This window comes from Corvus brachyrhynchos, unplaced genomic scaffold, assembly GCF_000691975.1.
Source record: "Corvus brachyrhynchos isolate BGI_N302 unplaced genomic scaffold, ASM69197v1 scaffold80, whole genome shotgun sequence".
Classification (NCBI taxonomy): domain Eukaryota; kingdom Metazoa; phylum Chordata; class Aves; order Passeriformes; family Corvidae; genus Corvus; species Corvus brachyrhynchos.
The window spans coordinates 11,715,406-11,737,853 of NW_008236769.1; the positions used below are offsets into that span (position 1 = coordinate 11,715,406).

Here is a 22,448-nt window from a genome sequence, read left to right on the forward strand (position 1 = left end):
TGACCAGGCAGTGGGACTAGATGGTCTTTGTAGGTCCTTTCCAAGTGAACTATTGTATTCTATTTTACCCCTTATTGCAGTTCAGAATAAATCTCAAGAAGTCTGTTAGTGTGTGTGTGTTTGTTTTCTGCCTGTGATCATATACCTGGAAAAGTGCCAGGATATAGGGATATGCTTAGGTTCTGGTGGAGGGGACATCACAGTTTCCTGGGGATTTTCTTTGAAGTTGCTAGTAGCAGGTGTAGGGCTTAGATCATTAGGTGATGGAGCCATATAAGTGTGGATATCCAAGAAGCCCAGCATGGTGAACAATCTGAAGGGAGGCAGCAGGGAAACACCAAAGGCACAGGAACACCGAGATCCAGCCTACAAGAGTTTTTAGAAAAGTCAGATTGCTTCAGTGGTTAGAGAAAAACCAGACTTTCTGTTCTCTGTAACTAATTTGGGAGCATAACCCTATCAACTCTTATTTTCTTCCTAATGAAAACAAAGTTATGAACTATGAATATTTGCTTAATTGTTCAGCTGAACAAAGGAAAAGGGATAACTGTGTGTCCTATTATAATGAAGATTGATTTAAAAATAAGCTGTTAAGAAAAAAAAAAGGTATATATCTTTCTTTATTAGCATTCTTGTACAAAATGGTTACTATTGCAGAATTCCTAGTAACAGCATTTAGACACTATGATTTACACTAAGTAGTACTTCATGCCACAAACAGTGTTGTTGTGCAAAAAGGGAATGTACAGAAAGTGAAATACTCCTCAATGGAAAATGCATTCACCTAATGACACTAGGGTATGTTTTAAGATCAAAATTAGCTGGTACTGAAGAATGTATTTATATCTTACTTTACAGGCTCAAGGCTTGTGGAACTTATTTTGCACATTAGAGCTTCCACTTATCAAAATTCTGGCAGGTATGAAAGTTCAGTTCAAAATATGAATCTTCACTATTTTCACACAGCTGCTGACTATGCTCAAGTGGGATGTAATTCCTCAGAATATGAAATGCTATCTTAGCCTCATAACAGCTGTGTGAGTTTGAGTTTCCATTTTACAGTCTAAGAAGCATGTAAGATTGAAATTGTCAATTATAAATGTTCTTAACCTAAAATTGTATTTACAGTGATGGAAACACACAAAATATATGTGAACAAACAAGAACTGAAAAAAACATCAGAGATCCTAGGGGTAAATTTTGTATTAATATTTTTTCTTGGAAGTTGTATAGCATGATCTTTGTGCATTTACTGAGGATAACTGATTAAAAATAGATGGAACATTTGTCATATTTTATGTAATAGTTTGGGGCTTTTAGTATATTGTTACAAATAAAACTAATTATATTTACATTTTAGGGTACTTCCTTATTTATTTAGGCAAGTAAAAATGACACATCTGCTTCATCAGCCTTGCTGCAGAACTGAAATTGCAGTGCAAAATGCACAGGTCCTTTTGGGTTATGTGTTGTAGAGTAAAAATGGTAATGACTCTTTCTGAACCTACAGTTTCCAGTAACTGTCTTCCTGAGAAGTGATAGAGTTCTCTCCCTCTTTTTGTGAACAATACACTCTTTAAATGAGTGTTCTTTGATAAAAATAGCTACAAGAGAATCCCACTTTGTAACATAAAATTTGATTAGTTAATCATAGTGGTCCGATAGATTGCTAATTTATCAGAATAATTTGTATAGCTCTGCTTCTCACAGATCTCTATAGGCTTCAGTAACCTAAATTCTTTGACCACAAATGTCGGTACTTCTTACTACAATAAATCCCCTTCCCAGATCATGAAGAAATAAAAATGAAGGAGTATATAAGCAATCTATTCAACCAAATGTTGTTAGCCAGCAATGATGACACAGTATCAAGTACTCCATTTCTGAATAAAGGTCCAATATTCTCATTAACCTTAGAAGTAGCAGATATTGAAGAAAATAATAATGTGAACAGAATAATTTTGATGTCCTAAATTATAGTTGCGGCTCAAAGAGCTTGAACAGGAAGCTCATGAGGTTGCTGGAGAACGATTCCTTTTGACCAGCAGTTGTCAACTCCGAGAGGTAATATTTGTACTATTTCTACTTGAGGAGGTGTAAGTTCTATAAATTTACTGATACCGAAGAACTGTTAAGTATATGTATCCTTACAACTTCTGAATGATTTCCTTCTATATTATCTTATTTTCCGATGTTAATGAAGGACCTATCAGTTTTTCATGAATATGACAATGTTGAATAATCTGTATTTGAATGTATTTACATAAATTCTGTATTTATTTTTAGTAAATATATTACTGTTTTAGTAGCTCAAAAATAAAGATCTGGTCTTTTCAATACTGTGTTAGTTCTCTTTGCTACAGTATACTCTATTTACCTTGAAATTTGTTTTCTGTGTAAGTTCAAGCACCCAATAATTTTTCTTTCTATTTTAACACTTGAAACACTGAAAGATTTATTGTCTTACTGTAGGTACTATTTGATAAGTTAAAGCTGCATATGCTGTGTGAGAAACTTCACAGAACTGAAATACAGCAACTTGTATCCACCTCAGAAGTTGTGGTGAGACGGGGAAGGGTTTTAAAACCAGCTGCATGATTTAGCAAGGCTTCTGAGTTTTATTACAGTGAAATTGGAATTTATCTTAAGTTTTCCTAATGATCTTGATTTATTTTTGTATTGTACTATTTGTACTACAATTACTTGTGCCAGAAAAGAAAGTTGCCCTGTATGATGGGGAGAAACAAAGCAGCTAATGAAGGTCTCCCCTTGAGCCTCCTTTTCTCCAGGCTAAACATCCCCAGCTCCTTCAATTGTTCCTCATCAGCCTTGTGCTCCAGACCCTTTTCCAGCTCTGTTGTCCTTCTCTGGACTCACTCCAGCATCTCAATCTCCCTTTTGAAATGAGGGGTCCAAAACAGAACACAGTACTCAGTTCTGAGTACAGGGTGATGATGGTCACTGCCCTGGTCCTGCTGGACACACTATTGCTGATCCAGGCCAGGTGCCCTTGGCCTTGTTGGGCACACCTGGTTCATGTTCAGCCACTCTCAACCAGCACCCCCAGGTCCTTTTCCACCGTGCCCTTTCCAGCCACTCTGCCCCAGCCTGTAGCACTGCAGGGGTTGTTGTGACCCAGGGGCAGGACCTGGCACTTGGCCTTGTTGAACCTCAGACCATTGGCCTTGGCCCATTGATCCAGCCTGTCCAGATCCCTCTGTGGAGCCTTCCTGCCCTCCAGCAGATCAACTCTTCCATCCAATTTGGTGTCATCTGCAAACTGACTGGGGGTGCTCTTGCTCCCCTTGTCAGATCATTTAAAAAAAAAAAAATCATTTTGTTATATAATAATAGCAATGGAGATTCTTTTTAGAAGAGAAAAAGCCTCTATGCAGCTGCACCTGTTTCTGATTTGGTGCCACAACTGTATTGCTCCAGTTTACACAGGAGTTAGAGTAAAGTGCTCAACTCATTGCTGAACATGAATGTCTTTGGGGAAGGTAGAAGGGTTAACATTTATCTCTCAAGGAGGAAATTCCACTTTTCAGTCAAGTGTCTGAACTACCAAATATGATCTCCAGTAACCTCAACAGTATAACCATTAAATCCACACACTACTCAAGGAGAAGGAGGTTTCATAGATCAAACATGTAATCTTGGAGAGTGACAGAGAGCCTTGGGAAATGGGAGGGATCAGTGAAATAGAATTAATGTCATCTTTTTGTGTGGACGTAAGATTTGTTGCTGTAATCAAACCAATACTTTTATGTAGTCCAGTACTTGCTTTCCAACAACTGCTGAGACTTGGTTATTTAGAGAAAGGTAGGATGAAGCCTTCCAGGAGATAAATAGTAGACAATTAATCTTAAGATGTTGTTTCTCCCTGGTAGCAAGAAAAAAACCCTTATGCTTTTAAAGATACATTGTAGTGTAGTTGTATGTGTTTTTCACCCTGGACTATTGTAGTTCCAGGTATTTATTTGTTGTACCTATAAATATCCAATCTCTATTTTAATAACTTAATTCTTTTTCTCAACAGAATTTTTGGCAGTTTCCAATCAAAGTAATCATAAATATGCTTTATTTTATTGGTTTTTAATTTGACAATTTCAATTTCTCTTGAAGTTTTCCTGGAACTTTTATTAAAGCATGAACAGGAGAAATTCTCCTCTTGGATTGTGTGTGTATAAATATGTATGTGTGTATATATGTATTATTTTGTCTACTTCTATTGTGTTCTCTCTTGCATTAATGCTGCATAGCACAAAAAATAAACAAAAGGCCATAAATAACACACACATCACACCCCAGTATTTTCAAAGTTTCTGTGAAAAAGTTTTTGTGTCTGAGTCTTTTTGTCCCTGTCTGGGACAGGAGTGAAAATGAAATGGGGAGGAGTAATCTCCAGCCTTCCTAAAGAAGGCAGGAATGAAAGGAGGCTTCCTTGGGCCTGGGGTGGGATTGCTTGTAGGACATCATCCATCAGCCAGTATTTTGTCCATTCAGCTTGTCAAGAAAATTTCTTCCTCCGAAATGTATTCTGTTAAGGTTTGTTTAATAATATAACTTAAAGAAAAGTATGTCAGTAATTCACATTCTTGATTTTGCAGCTAAATAAATTGCAAGATCTTCACCCTTTGCCTAAGATAATTTTAGAATACCGCCAGGTGAGCTGATATTTTTTCACAAAGTGTAGCTGCACTGAAGCAAAATTTAGCAAGGCAGATAACATATTCATAGTTAAACAAATAAATAAGGTGGCTCTAGTGAAAATTCATTCAAATACTAATTTGTAGTCAGTATTCTTAAGGTTTTAAATTTAAATGTTTATGGTTGTTTTACACTATGCTAGATTATAGCTAGCAAACAACTTGGTTGCAAAAACAATTGGAAAACTTCCGGTAATAATGTTAATTCTGTTAAATTTGTGTTCTCTTAATAATTAATACTGTTAAATTTGTGTAGTGCTGTAAAGCATATTTAGAGCAAAACATTTATTTTTTGAGTTCTGAAGAAATGCTTTGCATAAAGTGAAGGAGATAACTGTTTGTAGGGGATTTTGGGGTGACGAGCCACCTGAAAATCCAAAACCAACTAGTTAGTCTGCTCCCACACTTAATCTTGACATTTTCAGTGAATGAGCTTCCAAGAATTTAAAAAAAATAAAAAAAAAGTTTAAAAGTGTGGGTTTGTGTTTGGTTCAGATTTTTTTTTTTTAATAATTTGTGGCTTTTTGTGTGTGTTTGTTTGCATGTACTTTATTGAGCTGGAGATATAAGATGTAAAATAATAAATTCCAATAGTTCATTTAATAGTATCTGCAAAGCCCCGGCTTTAGGTTATAACCAAGCACTTACCCAACTTATGTGAATAGGTTAAGCTATTAGTGAGTATAAATCCATTATTTCCTAGGATAAAACTGTCTTTAAAAAAGAAAAGTCTACAAACAAGATGCATTTGGAAATTAGGATCTTTAATTTGAAAAATTCCTTATTTTTGTAAATAAACATCTATCTTAAATTTTTTGTATTTTAGGTTCATAAGATGAAATCAACTTATGTGGATGGACTGCGAACATGCATGAAAAAGGTAGAAATATATACAGTAGCTTGTAAAGTCCTAAAAAGATGTGAGGTGATTGCAGTGTTTACAGGTTAAGAACTTTTATACATGGTAATTTTAAAAGTATTTCTTTTTTATTTTCTTGTTTTGATTGCAGTGAATTTTTATTACTTTTATTTCTGTTACTTAATTTTGATACTTATATTAAATAAAATTTAGCAGTGTGTCTTCATTTTTTTGTTGTTTTTTATTTTACTTGATTAAAGGGATTTATTTCCTCTACTTGGAATCAAACAGGAACTGTGACTGGCAGACTTTCATCCAAACATCCTGTAAGTCAGCTTATTAGAAGATTTGCATTTTAATTGAAATGAAAAATTAATATTACTTGAACAAATATGTAATTTTTTAACACAGGAAATCTTTGTTTTCATGCAAGTCTAGCAGTTGCTGTATTGTATCTAAATGGACAGAAAAAGCTTATTAAATGGGTATTTTACTCTAGGACATATGTTCTTACAAATATTTTGTGTTATCTGTGGATCAGAATTAACATTATTACCTGAAGTAGAGGAATACAGTTGTGAGCAATGCATGTACCCTCAATACTTCCTTGTCATGTATTCCTGGTGTTCATGAACCACTCCTTCTAAAAGATCAGTGAGCCCTGGAAGGTGGGTGTTACAGAAAAAAGGGACGCTCTCTTCTTCTGGAATTTGGCTTCAGGCCTCATAGCAATAAAGGGCTCAGCTGGCAATGCTGGTGCTCTGGAAGTCTTGCTTATATGACTGTGACATTTGGGCTCTGTGCTTCCTCTCATGTCTTTGACTATAATGATCTCCATGTACATGCTTGTGCTTGAAATGTGTTTTATTTGATATTCTGGACTGCTGAGGGCTTGGGTTATCTTTTTTTTTTTCTCCCCCACAGAATGGTCTTTTAAGGACATATTTGAATGTATTCTATGATCCCTTTTCTCTTGGTGTTTGTGATGCACGCTGTGCTTTGGCTGTACAGACTGGTGAGACCTTTGTGTTCCCCTCTGTCACAGCCCATGGCTGCATGGATGAGAGTGCAGGACCTGGTGTGAGAGGAGATGGGGCTGCAGAGCTCCAGGGGCTCAAGGCGTAGGTGAGAGAACAGCAGAAGAAAAGTAGTGACTGCCTGACTGGGGAAAGTTTCTGTTTGGTTTAATCATGGCCTTTTCTAGTAAAGACCTGGCCTCTGGCCCTGGGATGACTGGGAACAGATGCAGAGATGGGACTTGGCTCATGAAGGCTAGAGGGAATCTGTGAGGTCCTTGTCCCTTTAACTTGTGCCCCAAAGTGTTGTCATTTGTTATCTGTGCAGATTTGGGTACTGTTTATCTCTGTGCAGGACCCAGCCTTTAGCTTTGTGGGTACAAATGGCATTAGGAGCTTTCTGCAATCTTGGGAGAAAGTCCACGGTCTTCCACAGCTCTGTGTGGGAGCAGAGATGTAAACTTTAACAGCTGTGACCACTTTGCATGCATGGGCTCATGTGGTTCCTGGCAAGTCCTGCCTGGAGTGATGACTTCGGAGTTCTGACAGAAACCCATCCTGGGAGTTCTCGCCCTCACCATACTGGTGACTTCCTTAGCTCTTCCTTCACCTGTCTTCACAGTTCAGGTTTCATTTACATCTTCCTACCCTCATGGTCCATATTCCCTTACAGTTTGTCATCAAACAATTTATAGGAAGTGCTTGTGCTCTTTTGTTGAACAAAAATCAGTGTTTAGGATTCTGAATTAACAACACAATGATTCTGAATTAACAACACAATGGGGAAGTGTTACTGCTGCTCTCTCTTCTCATGCAACCAGATGGGAGAAAGTGATGGGAAAATGGAAAAGATGATCATGAAGGTCACAGTTTGCTGAAGTCTCTGATGTGATGCTCAGGCATTTCCAAGTCAGAGCTGAACAGACAGCTGTCTTGAACAACCACATACAACACAAAGTGATCTTTGGCCCATCATAATGAAAAGGACATGAATCTATTTTTCTTAGAAGTTGATTTTCTTCAAAATAATGCTGCTAAAGTTAGCATCCAGGGCTGCCTAAGGCTGCCTTTTCCTTCTAAGGAAAAACATTGGCATGGCTTTTTTTGTTTGAAATGTTTATGGAACTTATACCATCTGTTTCTGAATCACTTATTGATATAGAAGATACACTGCAGTGCCCAGTCACTTTGCTAAGTGTTAAAGGATTGGGAAGATTCTTGCCAGAAATCATAAATACTGGAGATATTTTTGCAGTTACTATGATATTATGTCAAATTTTAGCTGAATTTTTGCTGAGGTAGTTTATTTTTAACTGTTTTAAAATGCTTTAACAAGGGATTAAAGCAAAAGATAAGCGTGAATCAGATACTGTGAGAATTCAAATGGAAAAACATCCCATATTCTACAGTGCTTCTGAGAGATGGGATTCCAAACAAAGGTTTCTTTTTCTTTCTTTTGTTTTGTAAAGGTAATGGATCTATCTGTCCTCTTTCCTTTAAGGCATTTAATGGAGTCCAGGAGGGATTTACTTACAGGTTTGAGGGGAAATGACTAAACATTAGATACAGAGCAGTATTTCTTTTTCAGATAAACTCTACTGTCATCTTCTTTCAGACAGTTTCACATTTGATATACAGATGATGTATATTTTTGGCTTTATGTGGGTTTTTCTCAATAGATAAGTTTATTCACATGAATTTTTATGACTTTTATGTTGTAGCAACTTAGAGGGGGTTTCTTAGCAGCACTTTACTTCAGTGGCTCTCCATGTGTTCATCTACTTTAGTTTAACTGTGCACTTCATTTCTTCTCATTTGGCTGCTTCTTCTACGATATGTGTGCTGTATAAATCATATGTTTTTCACAAATAACAGTGTTAATGTATTATTGTTAAACAGGGATACATTTGATCTTGCAGTCTCCAGTGACTGCATTGTAGGTGTCTATTTGCTGCTCTTGGAGAACCTGAGTATCTGAAACATAGAAGTAAATATAAACCCTGCAAATTATTTTATAATGTATCCATAGGGTAGTTATTTTTTTTCTCTATGATGGATTGCTTATGACTATTAGGGGAATTTAATTAGGTTTAATATTTGAATATGTTATTTTCAAATAGCTTTTGTATAAATATATTAGTCTTGTCTACATTAGGATTCTCTTTTTTATATTGCTCATAGATAACTTTCCTATTAGATATATTTATGACCTTCATAGAAGCTTGTTTATGTTCTCCAAACCCACCTGGAAATACATTTTTTCAGCCTCTCATATTTTAAAGCAGAAATAAGTCAAGACATGAGTGGAAAAGCTTAAACCCAATTAAGATCAAGCCCCTTTCAGAATGAAAAGAGAGAAATCCTAACTTGAGATGTAAAGATTGCATACAATTAGATGTTACAATTTGGTTTAAGATGTAAATTTCAGTGCTAGAATCAGATATTCTGTATTAAGATTTCTTTCCTCCAGGCTTCTGCAGCAGGGAGAACTGAAATGCTGCTAATGAGTTTATGCTTCTCTACTTCAGAAGATGTTTGTATCATTAAACTAAAAAGCATAAAGTGGTGGCCTTTAGGGAGCATTTCCTTCCTTTTAGTAACAAAAAGTTATGCTGAAGATAAATAAACATTTTCACCTTCTTGGAGCAAGTGGAAAAAAATAAAAAAGCATTCCTATTTGTCCTCAGGAAAAATGCTTTTACAGCTTGTCAAAAACGGCAAAGAAATAAAATAATTTAACCTATCAGTCAAAGAAGCATGTTAGCCTATAGTTTGGAAATCAGGAATGTAGTTTGAAAGGGAAACTAATTAGGGCATATTGAATGTTAACATGCTTAAGGAAGGATCATAAAGAACCTGAAATATTGAATGTATCTCAGTCTCTTCAACAGATATAAGATTTTCTGGTGGTGAATGCACAATAGAGAATTACATGCTTGTTTGTTAGAAAATGTGTGTTGCAAGTAGTGTTTGGAATATGAATAATGAATTTACCCATCTGGTTTTTATTCTAAGGGGAGAGACAATCCCTTGAAGTAGAGGCCCCTCTGAGCAACTGCCATCCAAAATAAGTCTGTTCTCTCAATTAACTTAGCAAACCAGTATTTCTGATTATCCATACTGTATCTGTGTTATTTCCCCTCTGGGCTATGTTTTTTTGGAGTGAATAGACTAGTTTTCTCTGAGGTAAAATGGAAATGTGGTTTTGAGGTAGTTTTGGGATTGTTTCTGGACAGTGTGGATGAGATCCTGCCTGTTTATCTCCCTTTTGTAGCAGAATCCCAATAGGTTTTACATTTTGACATCCCCACATGCTCACTCCTAGCAGGGTGGTCTGACAGAATCGTGCTACCGAAGCCGTTGTGACAGCTCTCAAATTTCAGGCATTTTGTCCAAGGCCTCATTAAGGCTACAGGCTGATGTGTGATACTGCAAATATTCTTTCTGCAAGTTTGAAGTCTGTACTCAGATTCCAGCAGAAATGTTCTACAAGGTGTTTCAATTGTGATGAGATTCTACAGTGTCTTGTTTTATCCCTGCCCCTTTCTTTCACAGCTTTTAGACGGTTTGGCAGAGGCTGATGCAATGTGAGGAGCCAGACACCAAGTCTAGGAACAGGGATATGACTGCATTTTGCTTTTTTTCTTTAACCCCCTCCCCTGAAATGAGCCAAGGCCTTGGCTGCTTTTGCAACTGCACTGCTAAGAGTAAGATTTTTGTAAACTTGTTCATACTTTGTCCAACTGAGAAGAATATTTACTTAAGATGGACAAATGGTATGGGCCTTACATTTTCATTGGTCTTGGAATGTGTTAGCTATTTTTTTTTACGTATGTTTATTGGAAAGCACTGGGGATAGAGACACGTCAGACACATCACAGGTTCATGTAAAAAGTCTTCTGTATAAATTGTCCAAATATACAAATATATATATATATATATATAGTCCAAAGTCTTCTATAATATCATCTAGGCTAATGTGGGCTTTGCTTAAAACAAGGGTAGATTATCTTAACAGATATGAGAATGTGTCTGTGCTTTCTTGGGCCTTTGAATTAAAGCAATTTAATGTTGTATTTTCTAGTCAGTACAAACCCCTGTCACTCAGATGAGCTGACGTGCAGTTAGAGAAAGCCAGAGTATGCATGCTGATTGTTGTGGTTGGTTGGTGTTCTCTGAGTATTTTTTGCATTCAGAACATATTTTTGTGCCATATTTCTTTTCAGTATGTTTATTCCAATAAACACTCTTGAGTCATATGGTGATTATGACTGCACTAATAGCGCTAAAATAGTATCTCATTTTATGAGTAGAGTCATGATGTTTTTATAGTCTCTTTTGTTGTTGCTTAGTTTTTTTAAAAGTAATCTTAGTGAAGGCTTCAAGAAACTGTATTTACAGTGTTGGAGACAGAAGTTCTCTATTTCCTCTTCCTCACTCATCACAGTTTGTTTTATGACAGGAAAATTGTACTTTAAAATGACTGAATGGGCATGTTGACAAGACTTTGGTCCAATTACATTTTCAGGATGAAATTTTACACTACCTTAACATTGCAATAGAAAGTTCTTAGGTACTAGTGTGACAGCTGTAGTATAGAAGGTCACTGTTGGTCATATCATAACACTCATATCTGATGCTCTAGAACATCATTGTGTTGATTTATTACCCAAATGCAGAAACAAGGTTTCTTCATTACAGACCCTTGTTCTCCCAGCATCTGGACTACAGTGTCCTTTTCTATGATACATGCACATCTTTGGCATTCTCTCTTGTAATGCTCCTGATTTGTATAGATTAATTTATCTCATGGTGAGTGTGGTGTATCCAATACATGGACAAAATTTTATAGCATAATTTGGCTCAGTAAAGCTTGTAGCATCATCTGGGCTGTAATTTTCTAGAAACAAGCAGTTCAATCCTGTCCTCTTCTGTTTCGGATTATCTTTATAATTGTTCTGTGTGTTATTTAAAGAAAGGTAATGTGCAGACAGTATAAATCTGCTTCTTTGCAGTAATTGCATAAAATATACTTGCATTTTATTTATGCAGGGTAAGATAGTCTGTCATTTTTTCTTCTACAAGCTAAACATAAGCACAGAAACAAACAGAGCAATTAAAATTGACAGTTCAAAAATGAAAGATTCTATACAACTTGGAAAAATATTGGCCAAATCAGTTTTAGCACATTATGAAATATTGGCTATGGAGGCTGAAATCCTCCTTCACTGTCTATTGCTATCCCGGGCTCTGCAGCTTCTGTGCTGGAGCACGAGGTGCTGCGATCTTCCAGAAGCGTCTCCAAAGCGAAGGCGCTCAGCAGCATCAGCCGCGCACACAAACGCACGCACAGCTTCAGTAATACGGGTCAGCAGCAAAGAGGCAGGAAGGGGCTTTGCATAGAGTTCCACAGGAGCAGTTTATTGCTTCCACACTGTGAAGGATTCCAGGGGCAAAGACCGGTGGGGGGAACCTGGAGTGGAGGACTTTCTATGGCGTGGGACAAATAAGGTAACAAGGGGGCGGAGAGGCTCACAAGCCAACCAAGGGAGCAGAACTGGGGTATATTACCGCAGCAGGGCAAAGCATTCTGAGAGAAGCCTTTCTGGTCACCCTACCCTAGGGAGGATTCTCTGGTACCAGGGACTGTCTCACCAGCTGACTCTCTTAGTTCCTTGTACCGTAGGCTTGCTGGCCTCCACAACTGTCCTTTAGTTTCTGGCAAAAGAAATTCTCAGAGAAGCTTAAATTTGTAGAAATGGGAGAAAAAAAGTTCCTCTAAAATTTTCCTATGCTAGAGAGATGACAGCACTGCATACTTCCACTTGTTTCTTTAAAATTAGAAGATGATATATTTCAATCCTATATGTATAAATTAAATTGTCAGCACTTGAGCATTTACTGCTATAAGTGGGCATTGTTAAGGTTGTTGATTATATGCTGATTTATTTTATCCTTTAAATGGCCTTTGCCAGCAATGTTTTGGGAATGCTACAGGTAAAAGCCAAAGCTATGATCATGTTTTAGAAATTCATCTTGGAATACTAGTGCTACTGCCAGGTTATTTTTCTCCATAATATTAATATGATTGGAGCACAGAGCTAAGAAGAATCAAAATTAGTATCATCTTTGCTAAAAAACTTGTTTTGTGTAGCTTTCACGACCTTACAAATTCAAAGGTGTTTTAAAGTGAAGTAATTATAGTAATATCTATTACTTGAAGTATTCTGTTACGTAAGTTAATCTACGCACTTTGTTGTGTTTCTTAGAATTTTATTAAGTCTGATTCCACGTAATTTGAGAATAGTTTAAGAGCAATATTAGCATGGTGCTTAGGTTACAGGAAACAATTGGTGCCATTCCCTCATAGTCTGTCACAATCTTTGTTCTGCTACTGTTTATCTATTCACATTTCAACTCCTGGCTGGGCACTTTTCTTATGCCTGAGGTTGGTATATGCAGCATGCCCTGATGTTTCCACTGGTCAGAGTCACTGTACCTCTGTAAGCTCTGAGGAGTTTCATGGGGCCCATGTCCTACTGAGGTAAATTTTACTGTCCTCATTCATAAGGCAGTAGCTCAAATTGAATATTCAGCAATATGCACAAATATATATGTGATCCTTATATTAAATATCTGTGTGTCTATTTGTTTTTAAGTTTTCTGTTGGAACCTCTTGTGAATTGATTAATATTTGAGAAATTCTGCCTGAAGATTTTTTTTGTTTTTCATATGAATTACTCCATTTGAGGGAGTTGTTCGAGGTATACACTTTAGGAACTACTCAGAGCTTGGAGACTTATGTTCTGACAGGACAGTTAAAATAAAAATCTCAGACACACGAATTATGTCTTGTCTTACAAGCTCTCAAAAGGGAGAAGTGTTGCTATATTTCTCTAATATCTGAATTCCTTTTTGCAAGGACAAAATACAGTCTTAACTCTGATGTCAGCATAGATTTCATTATGTTTTAACATAGCAAAAGCATTTAAATAGTTTATTTTGCTATGTAATATTCTACTGTACAATCTTCTTCCAATTCGTGTCTCAGAAAACATGAAAAGATCTGAGAGGTCTGACAAGACAAAAATGAAGGGGACAGAAATGCAGAAAGATAAAAAGAAATGGTTTATAGGAGAAGATCAGAAGTTAGGTAGATTAAAAGAGACTTCTTGGATAGTCCAGTTTTCACACAGTAATGATTTTCTAAAGCTTTGTCATTGGCATTCCAAGGAAATACAGAAAATTATCTCAGTAGCTCTACATTCCTATTGTATTCATCCTTCTCTGCTGACAATTTTTGTTTCTGTGCCAAGAAGTGGAAAATTTGCCAATTCTTTATTTCCTCAGCAATCTTTCATAAAGCCTCAGGAAACTTTGTGCAGTTTTGGAGGTGCTCTCTCAAGTTGGGAACAACAGTGGAAAAAAATTAGTGGTTCGTATAAGGGTTGCTGAAGAGAGACAGAATAGGACACAGGTCATCGTGCTGACTGCCACGTGGCCTTGTTGTCCTTAGTTCTCCTGTTCCAGCATGATCATCTGCTGGCTCTGACTCTCGGGAACTTACAGTATAAGGACCACCTCTGTAAAGCCAGGAACTGTCCTTTCCTCACTGTGATCGAAAGAGACATTACTTATTTAGGTTTCTTTTAACTCCTGCAACTAGCTTCCTGTTCACAGCCTTACAAGAGGAATTTCCTGCTAACATATGCTGAGTAAATTCCTCAGTATGTGGAACAATCTTGTTTGAGATGTTAAATTTTACTCTTTTTGTAAAACAACTGTTACATCTTTTCTTTTAACAGCAAATTCCTACAGCCTGGAGCTCTTGTAATTTTTTGTGTGGTTAGAGGTCTGGTATTTTTACCTTTGGACAATATTGCCTTGACACTGTTTAATTAAAAAACTATATAATATGCAGCTAATCTACAGCTATACAATATTTACTAGCTCCAGCTGCCACTCAAAGGGTCGTTATCTCAATGCCTTAGCAATGGTTTTATTTCACCAAAACCAAATCATATCTCCTTGGAGTTCATCCCAGAGTTTGAGCTTCCCATATTAATGAATTTTAGTGTAACAGAGTGAGTATTCTGTGTATAATTTTCTTTCAGGAAAATGAAATTAAATAAGTAATAAAATGTAGTCAGTTTATTTATGGGAAATAAAAGCAGTCTTTTTCTCCTTAAAGATGCAAAGAGCTATGTCTATACAAACTCCCTTGCTTACTATGCAAAGGTGAGTAATCTGTCAGTATGTTGCCAAGAATCTGGGCTGAACCCATGATTTGACAAAATATTTGTCACAGAACACAGAGATTTTACTCAAATCAGTGAGTAAAATAATTTTCTTTTCATTTTAAAAATCACTCATCAAAACCTTTTTCATGTGCTGCTGTATCTTTATTAGCTGAGATCATTGCCAGGTCTAAATTTCAGGGAATATGGCAGAATATGGCCTACTCTCTGAAGTAAGAAGTCATTAATTTTGGTTGCTCTTTTTTCCTTTCCCTGTATTCACATCTTTCAAAGCTGATTAAACTTGTGGGAATAGGATGATTTACCTCTAAGTTTCCCACTTGTCTGATGTCTAAAACCTTGATAATTCTTTGCTGCTGGGTAACGCAAGAGGGGAGTGCCTTACCCTTGATTGATTGTTCTGGGCTGAAAAGTAGAAACAAGTACCAAAAATGAGGGAAACCTTCTCCAGAAGTCTATATGGTTCTGTGGTTTTTGACAAGGAAAACAGATGTCCTTAGTTTTCCACAAGCCACTAGGTGGCAATTGCAGACAAGTCAAGATTTCTGAAGGAATGCATGTGCATGTCCATACCAGGCTGGCATTGGTATGGTGACCTTGTTCATTTTCCTATTTTCTCTGTTTATTGAGATGCGTGCCATATTTTGAGAATTATGTCTCCAGACTGTCTTGAAATTGTGTTTCATATAGAAGTCACAGAAAATAACTGTTTATTCCTTTACAAGTATAAGTTAATGCTGCTATGTGCAACAATTAAATGCGGCAATTTTCCCAAAGTCTTTTAAAAATTATTCTTTCTGTGTAATTTCTCATGAGTGAGTCGCCTCCAGCTTTGCAGATGCCAGATAAATTGAGTGAATTTGATGTTGTGAGTGCCCTCAGGATTCAGTCTTCTTGTTCTGCATTGCAAAAAATGCTCTTCTGGGCAGGGTAAAGTTTTCCTTGATAGTTCTACAATGGCTTTGGCCTTTAGCAACGGAGCAAGTGGAGTGTTGATTGTTAAGGAAGTAGCTCACTGAACCTGTGCTTACCTTTCTTCTCAAACTGATCAAATGAGGTGTGAGAGCACAGTTTATCAGTAGGTGTGGTCCCATGTAGAGCAAGAAAAGACAACTGAAAAAGAAGGAGAAGGAGTGAGATAATTTTGAAGAAGCAAATAAACCAGAGAGAAAAGTAAAGAATAACAAAAATTAAAAAAATTAAAAAGTAATTCGAAATTTAGAATATAAAGCTCAAAGGACTTGTCATCTACGTATCTATTAGCATTGTAATGAAGTCTGGTCTTACAGACCAAAGTCTTACTTCTGCTCCAAAAGTATTACAATGCTAGTCATCAAACAGATGCCATGGATTAAAAAGCTTACTTCATGTTTCATTGTGTAGAGCTGAGTTCATGTTCAAAGAAACTATTCAAAGAGAATAGTTGTGGCCTAATTATTCTAATAAACTTTCTGGAGAAGAAGTTGCTAAGAGAACTGCAGAAACTTTCGACTTATAATGCTTCAATTTTTGCTGGAGTGCTACATTCCATGATAGAAAGTAGAATTTTGCTGCTCTGAACTTTTTTCAAATGGAAAAGAAAATCAGTGTATTTCTCAAGTATGAGGAAATAATTGGTTTCCTGAAGCAACATCTATTAGAGTAATTAAATCTAACAAGATCACAGTCCCAGTAAATTTTATTGCTTACAAGAAATGCAACTAGTTTTTGCTATTTGTTTGCACTGGTACCCACTGTAAAACAATAATTAATTCCTTTATTTTGCTCTAGTGTTTGGCACTGTGCCTCGCTAACAGCAGGTGGTTTGGTCACCACATCAAAGGATATGTACATGATAACTTTACCTGGTCTAACTCCTTCCTTATATCTGCTTGGTCTAGCTCTTGGCTATTTTTTAACTTCCCTCATGACACATCCACCCTGTATGCATTTATGAATGGATACTCTTATTTTAGTAGTAAGTTTTGTCTCCATTCTTATTTTTAAGTAAGGCCTTAGAACAGTGGGGGAATTAGTCAGAATCAAGTGCCCAAAGAATAGTCAGCAGCCACCTCTGCACATTCCTATTTATTTCAGTAACTACGTGTTACATTGCTTTGTTCCCCTCCCTGCAGCTTGTAGGTATTTAGATGGACATATTCCATAGAGGTTTAGAAATGCAGATCTGGGTAGTTATAGATTAATGAGCCATTTGGTAGTTAAAAAAAAAATGCATATAGCTATTGATGCCTTTGTATACAGACATGGATGTCTATTCTGAGAGTCACTGGGGTTGATGGAGGTTACTTGTTCAAAATAGCAGTTTATGCTACTGAAAATGTAAATAGAGAGGAAGAGAGATGTATGGGTTAGCTGATGCCATATAAAAAACAGAAAAGGGAATTATAGGAAACATGATCAGCAACCCTACTTGATGAAGAGTGAGAAATATTTAAAATGCACCACTGGTCTCTGAGATTAGGTGAAGTCTAACTACTCTGAATTGAAAGGCAGTTCATCCAATATATGTCTGTATACTGTAGTCCTTGGAAAGAACTGAAATAGCATACTGGTTTTAATCTAGGAAGGAATAAAAAATCAATGGCAAATGAAGATGTAGAATGTTGGATACCAAAATAGAAAGCTCAACAGAGTCTAACTGACTGAGAAGAAACTCGTACAACTGGGAAACTGTCTATTTGTTTGATTTTGATTAGGTATTGTTTCATTGATAATTCTACTCTCCTTGGATACAGTGACTTTCCTTATGGATTAGAGCATCATTTTTTCAAGGCCTGAAGCTGTGTTTGTGAGGCTTTAAGAGAGACATCCAGAGTCCATCGGTTCTGAGTCTCCTTGCCAGGACTGCTGGAGATTGTCTAGTGAAGGTTTGAACATCTCCAAGGATGGAGGTTTCGGAACTCCTCTGGGCAGCCTATTCCAGTATTTGACCATTGTCACAGTAGGAAAGTTTTTCTTACATTAATGGAATTTCCTGTAATGGTTTCTGATTGTCACCTCTTGTCCTGTCATCGGGCATCAGTGAGAAGAACCTGGCTCTGTCTTCTTTACATGCACCCATCAGGCATTCTGAGTAGAGGACAAGGATTGTTGTCACTTGGCCTGCTGGTCATGTTCTTCCTGATGCAGCCCAGGATGCTGTTGGCCTTCCTGGGTACAAAGGCTCATTACTGGTTTATGCTCAACTTGTTCTTCACCATGATCCACAGGTCATTTTCTGCAAAGCTGCCTTCCAGACTGTGAACTCTGTGGGATAACCCATTTCTCCAGATGCCTGAGATCCCTCTGAATCGCTTACCTGACATGTCAGGCACTCTTCAGGGTTTTGGATTGCCTGCCATCTTGCTGAGGTTGCATCAGTCCTGTTATCCAGGTCATAGATGGAGGTGTTGGGCCTTATTTGCCCCTGGGCTGCTCCAGTAGTGACTGACCTCCAGCTGGTCTTTGTGCCACTCGCCAAAGCCCTTTGGACCCGCAGTTCAGCCGGGTTTCAGTCCACCTCGCTGTCCACTTATCTAACTTGCACTTCAGCAGCTTCTCTGAGGCTTTTATGAGTGAGTGTTTTGAAAGCCTTGCTGGAGTCAAGGTAAACAACATCTGCTGCTTTCCCTGCATCCACAGGGCTGGTTACTGCATTGCACAAGGCTGTCACTGGTTAAACACGATTTCCCCATTCTAAATCCATGCTGACTACCCCAGACTGTCTATTCAACTTTAATATGTTTGCAGATGTTTTCTAGGATTATTTGTGCCATCATCTTCCTGGGAACTGAGGACAACCTCATTGGCCTGTAGTTTTCTGAGTCTTCCTTCTTGGCCTTATGGAAGATAGGAGTGACAGTTGCTTTCTTTAGAAATCTCCCCTGATCATCACAGCCTTTCAGACATATTGAAACTGGGACCTTGGCTTCATCTATCCTTCTATCAGTTGGAACTGCTGGAAGTTAATTTTGGATTATGGCCTTTTATATTAAAATAATTATTTTATTTTAGTTATTTTTTCATGTTTTTTAGTTTTTAAAAAAATACTGCTAGGGTTTTCTTATTAACCATCTACTAGAGTAGCCTAATTTTTTTTTCCCCTCACTCAGAAACAATGAAGTATTACAATAGTTAACTTCCACAACCAGCTTTTCCACCACACTGTATCAAGTATTCCTTCTTGTCTGTTGGAATGTGATTTTTCAGGGAGGGCAATTTTGTTTCTCTGTTACATCTAACAAAATGTGGATACCCTTTTCTAACAATAAGGCAGAATAGTCACATCTCAGATTCGATCTGTGAAGGATTTGCAGAAATACTTGAAATATACACATGAAAGCAAAAATACAGGCTGTATTATGTAGTCCAAGGTGGTGATAATAATTTGCCTAAGCCACATTAATTTTCCACTTCTGATACTGTAAAACAGTCACCTGACTCAAGCAGAGGAAAGCTTGCTATTTGGAAGACTCTTGTGAGATTGTCTCCTTATTTCTCTATTCCTTTAAACATGTAGAGTAAATTTATCTCATCAGATTTGATGATCTAAATCTTAGAATACATCACCTCCAGGGGAACCTTAGGACGACTTGTCAGTATGTGTCTTATACAGATAGGTTGAACTACCCACTGGGATTCCTGTCTTTGCTGGCTATGGAGGGATTCTACACAGCTAGTTTAGGCCAACAACTTGCCTAAAATTAGTTAATCTAAAATTAGATGAGAGGGATGTGTTAAACTATTCCAATAGCTTGAAGATGAGCATTACAACTCTCATGTTTCTTGAGTTACCTCTTTTCTGAAGATCTATTCAAATTATGAGTTGTTAACTAATTTACAAGTGAAAAGACATTTTGCACTTGTAATTACTTATTAGTCTTTTCCAGAATTATTAGTAACGCTTTTAAAATTGCATTGAAAGCAGACTTTGTACAGATGCTCGCAATAAAAACAAGATAGCAATATAGTGATTTATTTTTACATTGTAGATAGATCCTGAAATACTGTGTTTTTTAAAATTCAATTTGTTCAGGATTTTGAAGCTAATGAGACAAGGAAAAACAGCAGTTAGAGTAACTATAAACAATTCTTACTTGTGCTGGAAATTGCCTGACTAAGTACATGTCACAATACCAGTGCAGAGCCAAATGAAAAGGCCCTCTACAGCCTCTGTTAGAATAGTTCTGTAAGTCAGAATTAACTTTTTTTTAATGTGTGTAAAATTAGGCTCCCACTTTTATTCATGTCCAGGTACATAATAAAGGACTAAATTTTCTGAATTTCTGAGGATCTACTAGATTCCATGGCCACTCAAACTGCCTATTATTCGTACACTGAATAATACCTGGGCACTGATTCTCCCCAACTTGTTATTGGTGGAAATCAATAGTTCCCAATAGGAATGTTAGTTTTATGTACAGATTAAATAACCACTTGCTTCAAAATATGATTTTAAAATATACATTACAGTAAACATTGCCACAATGGTATTTTTAAATGTTTCTAGAAGCTAAAGAATAAAATATTCCAGTTGGCAAGTGTTTATTCTGGGTATTGGTGGACCAAGAGCAGTGTTCCTATTTTTAACCCATGCTGTGAAAGTATTCTGTATGTTATGTGGTAGTTTCCTATCTCTCTCTCTGTATGGTGCTGTGGCAGGTGTTCAACTTTAATATTTTTAACTGTACAACTTTAAGGGTGGTACTAAAACTAGGAATGATACTGTTGTGGTTTGGGGATTTTGTTCTTTTGCTTCTGCTTTAAATTTCAATATCTTTTGCTGTCTTGTTACATCCCTCAAGTTTAAAATTATAATTTTGAGTTGAAAATTGCATAGAAAATTATCATTCTGATTTGGAAATTATAAGCACTATTCCCACCCTCTGAATTCCCAGTATTACATAATATTAGTATGATCATCTAATTCCTGAACCATTTGCAAATTAATTACATGGAATGACAAGATCAGAGCTTGATACACATTCTCTTGTCATATGTTACTTTTCTAGATAAAGAGTCATAATGACACAAAATAACAGAAAGGAGTTGTCATGTGCATCTTTGATGCTTTACCAGAGGTGTATGAACCCAGATCTTAAAAAAAAATCTTCTGCTGATCCTCATCCTGCATGTTGATTGATAAAATTAGCTCTAGTTTTTAACCTGTACTGATGTACTGTAGCCAGTAAAGAGTTCTATATTTATTTTATCATGCATTTCAAAAAAGTAGGAATAGATACTAGAAAAAAATCCTAGAGGCTGAAGAATATTCAGTTCCTTTAGACTTCAGGCAAGATTCACATGTGTTCTTTGCACAGAAGTAATGCACTATATCTAAAAGACACAGGTTAAAATAAGAATAAAATTATTTTTATTGGATTACCAATTATCTTCTATGGTGCATCCAGAGATTAGTCTTTGCAAAGGCTGCCAATGAGAAATTGTTCTTAGAAGCTTCCAGTTTTCAAGGAAGAGCAAATATTCAAAAGTGTCTGCAGATGCAGAGTGTGAAGATTCCTTTGAAAGGCAAAGTGGTTATTCTTACTTCTTATATGGGAAAAACTTGTTGGCACTAGTATCACTAATGCTGTTAATAAACTGCTCATAAACATATTTTCATAAACTTGCACTTACTAAGCCTTTTTATTCTTCCTGTTTGTAGAACATTCAAGGTATCTCTAAACATCCAGTTACAATTACAAAGAAACAGTACATAAAAGGTAAGCTGTGTTTTTATTAAGATGAAAAGACAGTTTTATCTAATTATTTTACCGAGTGGTATTATATTTTTATATAGACTGATAGCTCCAGCATTAAATAACAGATGATCAATGCTTTGTTATACATTAGCAGTTAAACCAATTACTTTTTCTGGTTGTTCCTGAAAAAAAGTTTGGTGTTTCAGCCCTGATCTAAATAGTTACAAGCTTTTAGGGATTTTTTTGTTTCTCTCACTTTTTCCAGATGAAATTATGCATCTTAAATATCCTAGGGATGATTTTGTGTGCATTCAGCTCATAAGGCTCTGTCTCAGTCAATGTTTAAGCTGGGTCATCTTAATAATACTCACATCTAAACACCAGTAGTTAGTGTTATTTTTGATAACAGAAGTGGATTTAAAGCAGATGGTTCAGAGAGAATCAAAGTAAAGTCTAGAAAAGCATGAGCCAAGTGATAAAGAGAGAAATGCACAGTAGCAGACTCAAATATAAGAGAGAGACTTTGGAACATACATTCTCCTTGAATGCCTGCGGCCACAGCTGGGCAGTGCTGCTCACTGTGGTGCTTGGTTCTCTGCTAAGGGCAAGCCTTGCCTTTTCACAGCTATTCACTCCCTCTGTTGGAAATAATAAAGGTCATTAAACAGGAGGCTATGGAAGATAATGTAAAATTTTGATAATAGTTTTATCGACATGATTCAGTTTTATAGGTATTTTTTAAAAGTTGCTATAAAAAACTGTGTCAGCAGGGGCAGCATAAACCTGAGGTTCTGGGCATAACTGTAGCACATGAAACTTTGGAGATTTTGTTAATGATCTTATGCGCTTCTCAGAAATGTATTTCTAAGTTTTTCCTGTGTCAAGACACTTTTTTTTCTGTTTTCTTCACTTTTATACTGACCACA

General features: G+C 36.6%; 1 protein-coding gene across 1 annotated transcript in view; it reads left to right on the plus strand.

The window, feature by feature from the left end:
• The window catches only part of POLN (DNA polymerase nu), a 103,225-nt gene that overhangs the window by 26,357 nt on the left and 54,420 nt on the right, over positions 1 to 22,448 (plus strand). The window contains exons 10-17 of the mRNA XM_008645092.2: positions 859 to 919; positions 1,129 to 1,193; positions 1,981 to 2,064; positions 2,473 to 2,562; positions 4,611 to 4,667; positions 5,536 to 5,589; positions 5,829 to 5,894; positions 21,486 to 21,543. Of these exons, the coding sequence (XP_008643314.2) occupies positions 859 to 919; positions 1,129 to 1,193; positions 1,981 to 2,064; positions 2,473 to 2,562; positions 4,611 to 4,667; positions 5,536 to 5,589; positions 5,829 to 5,894; positions 21,486 to 21,543 (535 nt within the window). The remainder of the gene's footprint in view (positions 1 to 858; positions 920 to 1,128; positions 1,194 to 1,980; positions 2,065 to 2,472; positions 2,563 to 4,610; positions 4,668 to 5,535; positions 5,590 to 5,828; positions 5,895 to 21,485; positions 21,544 to 22,448) is intronic.